This window comes from Rhyacophila brunnea, unplaced genomic scaffold, assembly GCF_057557595.1.
Source record: "Rhyacophila brunnea isolate RB1 unplaced genomic scaffold, BYU_Rbru_1.0 scaffold_8, whole genome shotgun sequence".
NCBI classification, from domain to species: Eukaryota; Metazoa; Arthropoda; class Insecta; order Trichoptera; family Rhyacophilidae; genus Rhyacophila; species Rhyacophila brunnea.
In genome coordinates this window covers 6,695,869-6,708,201 of record NW_028233350.1, presented here as the reverse complement: position 1 = coordinate 6,708,201, position 12,333 = coordinate 6,695,869, and the positions used below count along the sequence as shown (strand labels likewise).

At 31.6% G+C, this 12,333-nt stretch overlaps 1 protein-coding gene across 3 annotated transcripts in view; it reads left to right on the top strand.

The window, feature by feature from the left end:
- Positions 1 to 12,333, top strand: part of Prosap (SH3 and multiple ankyrin repeat domains prosap) — a 349,544-nt gene that overhangs the window by 280,598 nt on the left and 56,613 nt on the right. For all 3 annotated transcript variants that reach the window (XM_085958952.1, XM_085958951.1, XM_085958950.1), the window contains exon 2: positions 360 to 538. In XM_085958952.1, the coding sequence (XP_085815078.1) occupies positions 386 to 538 (153 nt within the window). In that variant the 5' untranslated portion in view covers positions 360 to 385. The remainder of the gene's footprint in view (positions 1 to 359; positions 539 to 12,333) is intronic.

Here is a 12,333-nt window from a genome sequence, read left to right as displayed (position 1 = left end):
ATTCATGCTTTCAATCTTGCCATGACAATACGTGTTTACCCGTACATTTTCTTGTTACGGATGCGATAATGATAATACGTACTGTCAGCAGTAAATCCATGCACGTGTAAACAGGATATTAGGTTACATACGTTATAAACACAATGGAAGCAATTTATACGTACATAGACACCCCAATATAATAGGTATACGTTATATTTATAATCTACATTCTACAATTCACGTCTTAAGATCAATTTTAATATTCCGTATGTGACTGAATATATTTTAATCAAACTTTCATAACTTTTTCCAGGTTCCCAAGAAACTTTTATCATGCGCATAAAATAATCGTCGTTTTTTCCTTTCGTTTGTTCCAGATGTGAGTGTTACCCAAGAGTTGTAGATGGAGGTGGGAGGCGGGGGCGCAGCGCCCCCTGACGGGTGGCTGGTCGTCCGGGTGCACGTCCCGGAGCTAAACGTCCACAAGAGCCTGCAGTTTCCCAAGGAACAACTCGTCTGGGACGTCAAGCAGCAGTGTCTAGCCGCATTACCCAAGGTAACGAAACTTCCCATTTATCCAAACCTACACTCCTTAGTTTTTACATTTTAGATTTAGATTATGCATGTTGGATATTTTTTCTGATGATTGGTTTATAGCCCGAAACATAATAGGAATTCAGAGGTAAGGTGTCTTACAAAATATATTATAGATATTATATCACCAAATAATATAACCGGATGGCGAGAAAAAACAAAGACGGAATTTTGTGTATTGCCTTAACTGAGCAATATTGCATTTTTCACATGGTTCATCTTAACTTTCTTTTGTCAATATCAAGTGATAATATTAACAACTTTACTTAGTAATGGATACAGTTGGTGAAAAATAAACCCTGCACACATACACATATGGTCTGCTCATTCAAATGTAATTCTTTAAACAAAAGTATTTATTAAGAATGTAGTTAATATACTGACTCTAATAGTCATTGTGTCATTGTAAATCTGCGTTCACGCCTTGACAGAAGCATTATTTTCTTAGTACGATAACTCATCTACAATTGTCTATGGCAAAAATACATAACACAGTTTGTGAACAATAAAAGGGTTCTCATAAGCAACCCTGCTCATACAAATCTGTGTCTGCTTATTCAAATTAAATATTTAAACAAAAGTATATATTAATATGAATGTGGTTGATGTACTGACTCTTAACAGACATTACAATACGTGTCATTATTGGAATTCTGTGTCCTTAGTCCGATAACTCATTCACAACTGTATATGGCAAAATAATAATAAAAAAAAAACTTTATAATACCTACATTGTAACATGGGTGAATATTGTAGATTTTCATGTGTGCCATTGACGTACTCTGCTAACGTGTCATCTTTAATATTGAGTTTATTTATGTGAAGGAATGTATACTAATTATAGCTGTAGCCATTAATAATGAAGTTCGTCAACGTTTGCGAGGCGATTCGCACCATCGCAACTAAACTGCCACAATCCAAAAAAACGTCAAACAGAGAAAATCAGCTTAGAAATTTTTACCTTTCGCATTTTTGTACTGTGTTTTCGAAATATGTTTAGATATTGAATGCAGTTTTGACTTGAATTTGATGACTTAGAGATATAAAATTTTCGGTACATATACTATGAACGATAGAGAATGAAACGTAGTAATTAACTCAAAACACTTAAATTTGGACTTGTGGCGGCTTAGTTGCGAGGGTGCGATTATAATTGTGTTTAGATAATTTCACCCAAAGAAGCCGGGTTATTTTTTGAAAATGTATATTTCGCGAAGTTTGCACCGAGCGTTTGAGCCGTTGACGTTGGTCCCTCATTATGTTTAACGAAATTCGTATAGGCTTGACGCGTGTGTAGTTTGGATATTTCATGTATTATTGTCTCATTGGTAATGAGCGTTTTGCAGCCAGTGAGGTTTTATATTGATAATGTGCAGCCAGTCAAAATTTCAAGTAGATATTACGTTTTAGTCCGGATGGACGTTTCCATCAGAGCAGCAAAAAAAAAACAAACTTCCTGGGGTTTGGGGTTTGAGCGAGGACGGACAAAGAAATATGCTCACACACTTTTACAGCATAATAAAATACAAAAATGAATGAATAATGTCTCTCATCCTACTGTGTACAATCTATCTTATTAATTATTAAGTATGAAGTTTCGTATTCTCCCGCCAGGCGCGTCTTTTCTCGCTTTCCCGCGAATAAATTAACAGAAGCTTTTTAAAAAGATCGCTTTTTTCATAAATGGAACACGATATTCTTGCCGGATTTTTAACGCCGCCAAGCTGTATTCTCGCAAAAAATAACGGCCACTTTTAGGAGCATAAAAGCAGAACCACGGCGGCAATTTTCGCGAAAGCATTTTCCTTATATTTATGTCGACGGAAAACTGCCATCTAAAAGTACGTATATATAGGTTAGAAAAACAACGTTTCCAAAACATGCTAAGATTGTTTTTACGTTATTTCAAACTCCGTTAGAAAATGTATTGTAATATGTAGAGTTAAATCTCGCACTGTTTATCTTGTATTATAATTATTATTGTCATGATTATTATACAATTAATTTAACATTTAATAATGTAGCATTCTTTATTGAAAATATAAATATTAGAAAAGCACATTTTACTTGCCAAACGAGTGCTATTTTGACTAAATTACCCAGATCTAACTGTATAGAGCAGGGGTAGTTAACCTTACAACCTTATACCTACCGTCCACTTTTGTACCTCTGTTAGTAGTAACATTTTCTAACCGCCCACCGGTTCCACAGTATTTGTGATTTATAAAGTAGAGAAGTAACTTACAGCAAGTTAAAGCATATAATAATAATTACTTACCAAATATTTATAAATAAATAATATAATGAATAAATCTTTATAAAATAACCTACTGTATGTAAATCTATTTTTTTATTTATACATACATTGCTTACATGCACGAAGTCTGATTTTCTGAAATTTAAATTGTCACGGGGAATTTTATGAAAACATAATGAAAATGTTTTAAAACCCCTACCGCTCACCATGAAAGCTGGAACGCCTACTAGTGGGCGGTAGGGACCAGGTTGACTACCCCTGGATAGAGGTTACCAGCTAATTAAAGTATTTTCAAATTCCGTAATAATAATGGCAACCGTCTTTATAATTTAAATCAAGGTTATTCTATTGTATTATTCATGACGTCAAAATCGGGATAAATTTTTTTTAATGGCTGTTTATAAAAATAATGAAATTGTTATCGAATAAGTAATCGTTTACAATTTAACATTAAAGTTATTTCCAGTAGAAAATATGGGTATTTATTACTTTTAACTTAAACCAAATTAATAATATTAATAATACCTTATTTCATTGATGGCTTGTAGACTCCGGAATAAGTATTAATTTAATTATGTATGTATTATTTAAAACAGAATGAGTATCTACAAGATTTATAAATATAGCATTATTCATTGACGATACATAGGTATATTGGGAAAGCCTCAAAAACAACCCGCCTATTAGAAATAACGTAGAATAAACCCGTGTCCGGAATTTTGTACGTATGCAGTTCGCCGTATCACACTGCACCGTGAAATGTTGTGCCGGAAATATATGGTCGTATATTAATAACCGTCAAACCTATTTGGGTCGTATAGTACAGAGATAAAATTAATGTCTAAATAAAACACGGTTCTTGACAGTTTACACTCTACATGAAGCCAGCGGCAAACAATTTTTGGTTAGGTTAGGTTGTCATTCTTGAATTCGTGAATTTTGCCAAAATCGGCTATGAAAATTGGCTTGGTTCCCGCCTGGGGTCCTGTAAACCGACGTGTAGCTAAAACACTTAAATACTACTAGGGAAAGACAGTAGAAAATAGGTGTGTAATTAAATTATAAATACAGAACTACGCGTAATTTTTTTCAACTCTGTGCTATTATAGAGATGGCCGTATATAGGGAATCCAATCCCGAGCCAAAATTCTGATCCCGGGATTTCGGGATTACAATTTGACAATCCCGGGATCTGGTCCCGGGATTGGCATTTTTTCCATTGTTAATATAAAAATTTTATATTTACAAATATCATTGATAAAATTGATCAAAAATAAATCTAGTATAATTTATACAATTTAAGACATTTATTGTTAATATTGTATACGTTCAATCTTGGAAATACACAAGTTTAACGGAGTAAATAATATTGTAATTTAAATAATAATGTGAATTTAATAGGAGATTGCTGTTTCTGATAGTAAATGCTTAATGAATGGATTAGCGAGATTTAAAATATTAAAGCAAATAACCATGGCGTACGTATGGCCTTTCCGCTTCATAAATCTAATTAGTCAGACAAATATGAAACTGCCGTAAAACGTATGATATCATGGTAGAATTACTTTGTTAAAAGTGCAAAGCATTGTTTTTTCCAATCTTTCCATTTTTAATAATTCACGTGAAAAAATAAAATGAATCGGCAACCTACACATGGGTATAAATCAAACTTAATTCAAACTCAGTTTATTTATAATGTAGTTATTTTTTATTACAAGTATTTTTTCTGTTATATTTTCGCTTTTATTTTATTTTCCATAAAAATTTATAAAAAAATCAATCCCGAAATCCCGGGATTATGTTTATCAATCCCGGGATTCATAGGTATCGAAAATAGCTCGGGATCCCGGGATCCCGGGATTGGAATCCCTAGCCGTATAGTATACGCGCATCTCTTTCCGATAAGAAAGGTCACGGCGAACTGTGCTACGGTGAAATGTAATACGTACAATTTACATATTGTAACCGAATAAATCTTGCACCGAATGGGATGCAAACACACATTTCTGGGAAATGACTCTTACTATTTATGAGCCATGAAATAACGTAGGTAGTGGATTTGGAATACCACGTTAATATATACAATTAGCTTAGTATTCCGATTGAGGACTCATTTCACATTAATTACATAAGACTCAAGTCATTTGGTCTATCCATTAACAAAACAACCCAAAAAAATAACTTTGCTATTTTCATTATTAAGAAACTTCTCTATATAGGAAAGAAAATGTGCAAGACATGTTAGTTTGTCATTTGGCTTTATTCTAAGATAGTCTGAGATACCCAGCTTTTTTAGTTGACGTGCTTTTGTGAAGTTCTTCTCTCTAGCGAAAGCTTTTTGTTTCCCTAAGTTTGTCATCGCTTAAATATTTTACTTTGGTTTTCTTCGTTCTTTTGTTAATGGCTTTCTTCAGTCAAAACACAACACAATTCTTTTGCAAATCAGTTACATAAATATATATGTATTGCAAGTGATACTTTATTTATCTTTTGTATTCGACAATGATTGTGATTTATCTCATAAAGACATTCGAGCTTATCTAGTTGTTTGTGTTTATCGTGGTTTTCTGTTTTCACTATCAGTATTTTAAAGATTGTCTCTAAAAAGAACCAATATGACGTTTTATACCTGCTATAAGCACACTAAACTTGTCATAATGTTTTGTTGACAGATATATTTTGTAAGTAAATAATACAGCCGCAAGGGACTTTTTTTGATAAAAATGTCGTAGTTCCTAAATCCATTGTTTCCCTGTAATGACGATTAATGCGCTTATTGAATGTATTAATAGTGAACATGTATATAATTATCTATTACGTACGGGTTATCACAAACACTTCAATTATTTATATATTTTTTTTATATAATATACTTAGTAGTTACCAGGTAATAAGGTTTTTACATCATGTATTGTATTAATTAGAATCAACTGTATTCGTCGTCAGTGTGCATTTACTATTGGTTTGTACGCTTAGTGCCAGGGTCGCAAAAACGACTCAAATGTTATTGTGCAAAACTTAATTCCATTAAAATTTTAATTCAAATTCCATCAAGTAGGTACGCTCGGTCGACAGTATTTATATTGTAAATATGTATATTTTTCTAGCTCAAAACAACGAATATGGACTATTATAATATTATATATCGTCACTGTTCTGGCAGAAAACACTAATTCGAAAAAATGACATATTGAGTTAGTACCAAAATGTTCCTTATTTCAAACTTTACCGTCTGGAAACCTTCTTAATAAATAAACAGTCTTTATTTTAAAGTCACCCTTTTTACGATTACTTAATAAACTGACATGATAGACCAGTATTTCAAACATTTTAACAACTTCAAAGTCAAATTACTCAAAACTAGTATTCTCCAGTTAGTGTGTTCTGCCAGAACAGAGACGATATATTATAATATATTCGAGGGTATACTGACAGAACGCATTATTTCAGTTTTTGCTGTTTTTCTGTTTTAAATGCCAAAATGTATACAATTTTACGCTCTACGTCCTGGTAAAACGCACAAAGGCATAGGATATAATGGTGAGAAAATAGAAACATTATTAAATCATATTGTTATTTTTTTATTCTGATAGAAAGCATGATAATGACCTAATGCGTTCTGCGTATACAAAATACAGGACTTGTAACATGTCGTATATTGTGTTTGCCATAAAGGTTAGTCTTTATAATGTAGAAAAAATGTTTTTAAATCATAAAAAAATCTACTTGGGAGAACGCTTTGAAAAAAAAATTAAAGTCCTTTTTGCGATTATCTCAGAACTTGTTTTAATGAGTTAATACTTTCTGTCAGTATACCCTCGATATATTGTATACAATAAAAATGACCTCTTTTGCCATAATATATCTGTATACCAGAGGTAAACTACGGTATATCCAAAATGACAACTTTACAGGAGAGACGAATTTGTGATTTTTGTTACTTTCAACTTCTGGCATTCAATGGAAAAAGATCAAATTTATTTATTTATCAAAACAAGCATATTTTCTCGTATTCTATTATAATATGTATATATTTTATTATTATTATTATTATTTAACGCTCATAAAGAAATGAAATCAGAACTTACTCTTTTATTTAAAAAAAAAACATGTGTGTTGCATTTCTTACCATTTGTTCCCAATCCCAAGGAGTCAATTAAAAAAAAACCCTTGGACTTGCGGTTGTTTATTAATTAGCATATTCTCTTGTATAGGTACCACCAACAGATTTCGAGGTAAACAAATGTATCCCCATTATGAGCGTTAAAAAATAATAGTAATAATAAAATATATACATAGTATAATAGAACACGAGAAAATGTGCTTGTTTTGATAAATAAATAAATTTGATCTTTTTCCATTCACGAATGCCAGAAGTTGAAAGTAACAAAAATCACAAATTTGTCTCTCCTGTAAAGTTGTCATTTGGATATACTGTAGTTTATTATACCTCTGGTATACAGATATACTGACACACTCGAAATTCATATAAATTCATATTAAATAAAAATATCTTTACCTTGGTATGTTCAATTAATACTAACTAAAGTATAGATCAATCAACTCAATAAAATGACAAAGTTTAGTGTGCACTAACTATTTATATCGAATCTTAACAGCCTACCTCCACCCCTCGCCACTGAAACTTCTCGGTCCTTTCCCATTCGATTGAGAACGTCAACATAAAATTTGTCAGTCCAAGAAAATTTGAGGATTCGCCTGTATCCTGTAGCATACCTACTCGAAATCCTCCAACTCTTCTTCATATCATAGACAAGGCTTGCGAGAACATAACAGCGATTCATAGAGGCGTTTCATCTTGAGAAACCGCTCCTTGACTCGTGTCCCTAAATAATTATAGTGGGTCACACGTTCAATCGATTCGCTGTTCGCACAAAGACTAATGACTGAAAAAGTTGAAGACACCATGGGAAAGTCTTCTTCCAGCGGTAAATTGAGAGAGACTGCAACGCTAATGGTACAACTTCAAAAGTTAACTTCCGGGACAATAGGTCAGTGGCGAGGGGTGGAGGTAGGCTGTTAAGATTTGACATAAATAGTGCACATTACACTTTGCTAGTCATACGTATTTGTTTTCATTGAATTAAGACTTCAATAAAATTTACAGATGGTATTGGCTAGTTTTTAAAAATCAATTAAATCCTGCCTAAACCAAACCATAATAGTTTTGGTATACTTTGGGCGATCCGACAAAACTGTGCACACTTTTCCGTTCATACTTATTTGTTTTCGTTGTTTAAATTCATTGAGCCCTGCTTAAACTAAACTCCTAATTGATAAAAAATATTATTCTACCTATCTATAAAATATCAAAGTTGCGTATGATTTAATTGCATAATTTTAGATATTTTATACACATATGAGTATTTTTTTTACTATTATCTGATATGGCTTAGTTTTCGCAGGGTTTAATTGAATTTTTAAAATTAGTAAATTCTGTAAATTTCATTCTTAGTTCAGTGAAAACAAATACTTATAACTGACAACGTTTAGTGTGCACTATTTATAGCGGATCTTAACAGTCTTCCTCCACCTTTCACCACTGCAATAGATACACGCTTTATCCACGTTTACAGACACCCCACAAAGGTTGACAGCGGCTGCAATAGTGCCCTGTCAAGAATTAATTATCTCAATGTCTATAAGATTATTTTGAAGCTTTTTACATAAGAGAGGTTGTCAAACAACAATGATTGTTACCAACAATCAAAATGTTTCGCACGAGTAACAACCATTGAGATGTTTTTTTTTTTGGAAAGCTTTCGTCACGCGTGACGACGCCATCTACACTACAAAAGTTTCGAGTGAAAAGCTCCATCCCGGCTGGGCGAAGCCCATTGTCAAATCGCTCCTCGAGCGGGTGAAACTTTTGCTGGTTACGCTCCAGTTTCCGCCCTTCGCGATATTTTGCGGCAAGAAAATTTCCACCCTTGTCAATAAGGATAACTTTTTGCACTTTTTTCTCTTTTCCACTATTTCTACTCATTTTCTGGAGCAAGCTTTACGTTGAATTGAGGCTATTATATTTTTAATAAAGTAACAATATTAATTCTATTGACTGGAGGTAGCTATTTCATGGAATTTGATTTTACATTATAATCTTTTCCGTTTGAAATTTCCAATCCAGTTTTCGCCTTTTGCATATTATTCTACATATGCACACACCAATGACAAACGTACAACTTTACTGATATCTACTATGTATAATATTATTCCTAAGTAAATAATTCACTTAGGCACTGGAAATTTTGAAGTATTAAAATTTTTGTATTTACATTAATACTAATAAGGTAGTTGAGTTATTATTTTTGCATGTAGTAACTTATTCTTATGAATTATGTACTTATTTGAATTATATTGTTTCTATTGAAGATATTTTATCATAGTAGGTATGTATATTTATTTTACAAATCTTATCTAATATCAATTGAGTAGGTCGAAAGCAAAAGGGCTTCTCTCCATCACTTACACAGATATGCGCATAAAAATAATGACAGTTCGGAGAGGTTTTTAGGTATGTACCAGTGGCAAGGGGTGGGGGAGGTATGCTGTTAAGATTCCACATAAATAGTGCAGACTAAACTTTTGTCAGTCATACTTATTCGTTTTCATTGAACTAATAAGAACTAATACAATTGGCAGATGGTGCTGGTTAGTTTTTAAAATTCAATGAAACCCTGCAAAAAAATAAAGACAAACACGTTTGACTGACAAAGTTCAGTATACACTATTTATGTTAAATCTCAACAGCCTACAATTTCCTATTATGTATGTTAACTTAATAGAGCTGAGGTACTATGAACAGTATTTAAATAAAAAATAACTTGTTTATTTCGTATAATTTGAACATTTTAGAGAGTGACTATTGTGTATTAAATTAAATTTGAAGAATGCTTTTAACCTACTCAATTATTGTATTGTATTCGTAACATATATATAACATAACTAATCCACATTATTATTAATGTTTATATTATTATTTTATTAACACATTTCGTTTTTATTTTTTTAACGTTGGTGCTCCGTCGACACTGCCATCATGACGTCACGTCCGTGCCGTTGCACCGCCACCCCGCTAACAAACTAACCCCGCTTCAACGTGCAAACAACCTGCGAATTCCCAAATCCAATGCTTCTCGAAACCGTCACGAATCAATCATGCATCCCTTAACCGCATTACAATACAAACACAACACCCTGCCCACATGCGACCTTACAATATAACAATCTACTAAACCAATTTATCATAACAATCCACTCTATTTACAATTTACAAATCTGTCATTCCATTGGACCTTTGCATAATATCTAATATAATGTTTACATCACCATTTTCTATATAAACCATACATCAAAACTAATCACACAATATACTAAACCAATCTAACTACACACTATATGTATGAATCTGATGGACACTAAATAATTATTCATTCTTTCCACACCTTGTTTTATAATTTTTTCCGTCATATTCTATGCATGTATTCATGCTTTTTTACATCCATTTAACCTAACCTTCAAAAATACGTTTATCATCTTGTTTATTAAATACTTTATATCAAAATATACTCATTTTTAAATCCATTTTTAATTTTTTTGTCATTACACCAATCGTCCTATATTATTTAAACGTCCAAACTAATCCTTATACACCATAATATATCAACTAATCTCACAATATACTAAACCGACGAATCTAACTATACACTATTATATGTATGAATCTGATGGACACTCAATAATTCATTCTTTCTACACATTATTTTTTGAAATTTTCCCTCCATATTCTATGTAAATCATTCGTTTTCTTATTACACGGTATTCATTGCTTTTTAATTAACATAACCTACAATAATACATTTATCATCTTGTCTATTAAATAATCTATGTCAAATTAACTGATTTTTTTTTTAAATCTTTTTGTAATTACAACAACTTCTATAATATTGTATTCAAACGTCCAAACTAATCCTCTCTTTTACTATATAATATCATCGTCTAATCTATGGACAAATCGTTCTATTGTGCATACAAATTGTTCTACAATATTACATTAATCCCACCTCCCCCCATTCCAATAAAAAAAATATTCGGACACGTTTTTCCATCTACAAAACAGGTGGCCACCTGGTACAGGGTACGTTTATCACGTTTTGTAAATATTTTGCTTGGTGCACGATCGCATTATAAATATTAAATATATTATGCACTTGTCATGTTACATTACTAATGACTATTATACGTATGTTAAGTTAAATATATATGTACTATACAGTTTTGACACAATTACACATATATAATAAATAACCAATGTAAATATTTTAAGATTATAAAGGCATTTAATTTTATATTATATGCACAGTATTTTCTATTCACATGTAAGATACTATAATAACAATAACCCTGTTTCATTATTTTGATTAGGGTAATGTGATAATCGATATATGTATGCATTCTGAAATTACTTTCAGCAACATACTGTATTACTTATTCTTTTTGATTAATTATTTTTTTATTCAACAAATAATTCACAAGATTTAAGAATGTAACATTCTAATTATTGAACATACATAATTTTGAAAACACCTCTGACAAAAAATTAAATTAAAAAGAATGTAAAAAAGCTCAATTTGGATAGCACTTCAGTGATTATTAAAAGCCATTAGTTATAGTTTGTCTTTAGCATAGTCGTTCTATGTGCATGGACGCGATATCCGAGAGATGCTGGTTTTTCTATTGGTTTTGATATATTTTCACATAAGTGTTTTCAAAATTATGTATGTTCACTTATTCTTTTTTTTGTGTGAATGAATTTTATTAAAAAAAACTTGTAGTTCCCTGCAGTGGATAAAATGTGCTGAGAAAATTGTTATAGTTTTTATGCACAGGTGTCACTGTTAATTTAGACTGATATTAAACATTCAATCCAATCAATCAGAAAAATAATAATATATACATTAGTTAAGTTAGGTTGACATCGTGGATGGGTTAATAAACCAATCTATATATATATACTATTGTATATAAGTAGGTAATTTATTTATTATCAAATTTATAAAATTGAATTCTACCAAGTAAATAAATATCATTTTACTACAAAAATATTATACCCGCGCATTTGCAACTCAACTACCCATAATTATTCATATATTTTTGACAATTGACTATATCAAAACATGCATTGTAATGCAGCTATATTTCCTGAATGCCGTGTAGAGAAAAATCATTTGTCAAAACATAATAAAACTTTAGTAATGCATGCTGTGAAAATTATGTTTTAAATGTTTTTGCGTGTCGCAAAACGTTTCGCACGTGATAAGTTTTCGCAGTTTGGTGACAGATTTAAAGCCAACTTAACAATATGTCCACATGTTTGTCGTGAAAAAATGAAAAATCATCCCCCAGCATGATAACAGAGCACGAAACCCGACAGAACAAAATATAAATACATGAATTTATGTACTCCTGTCAAAACCATA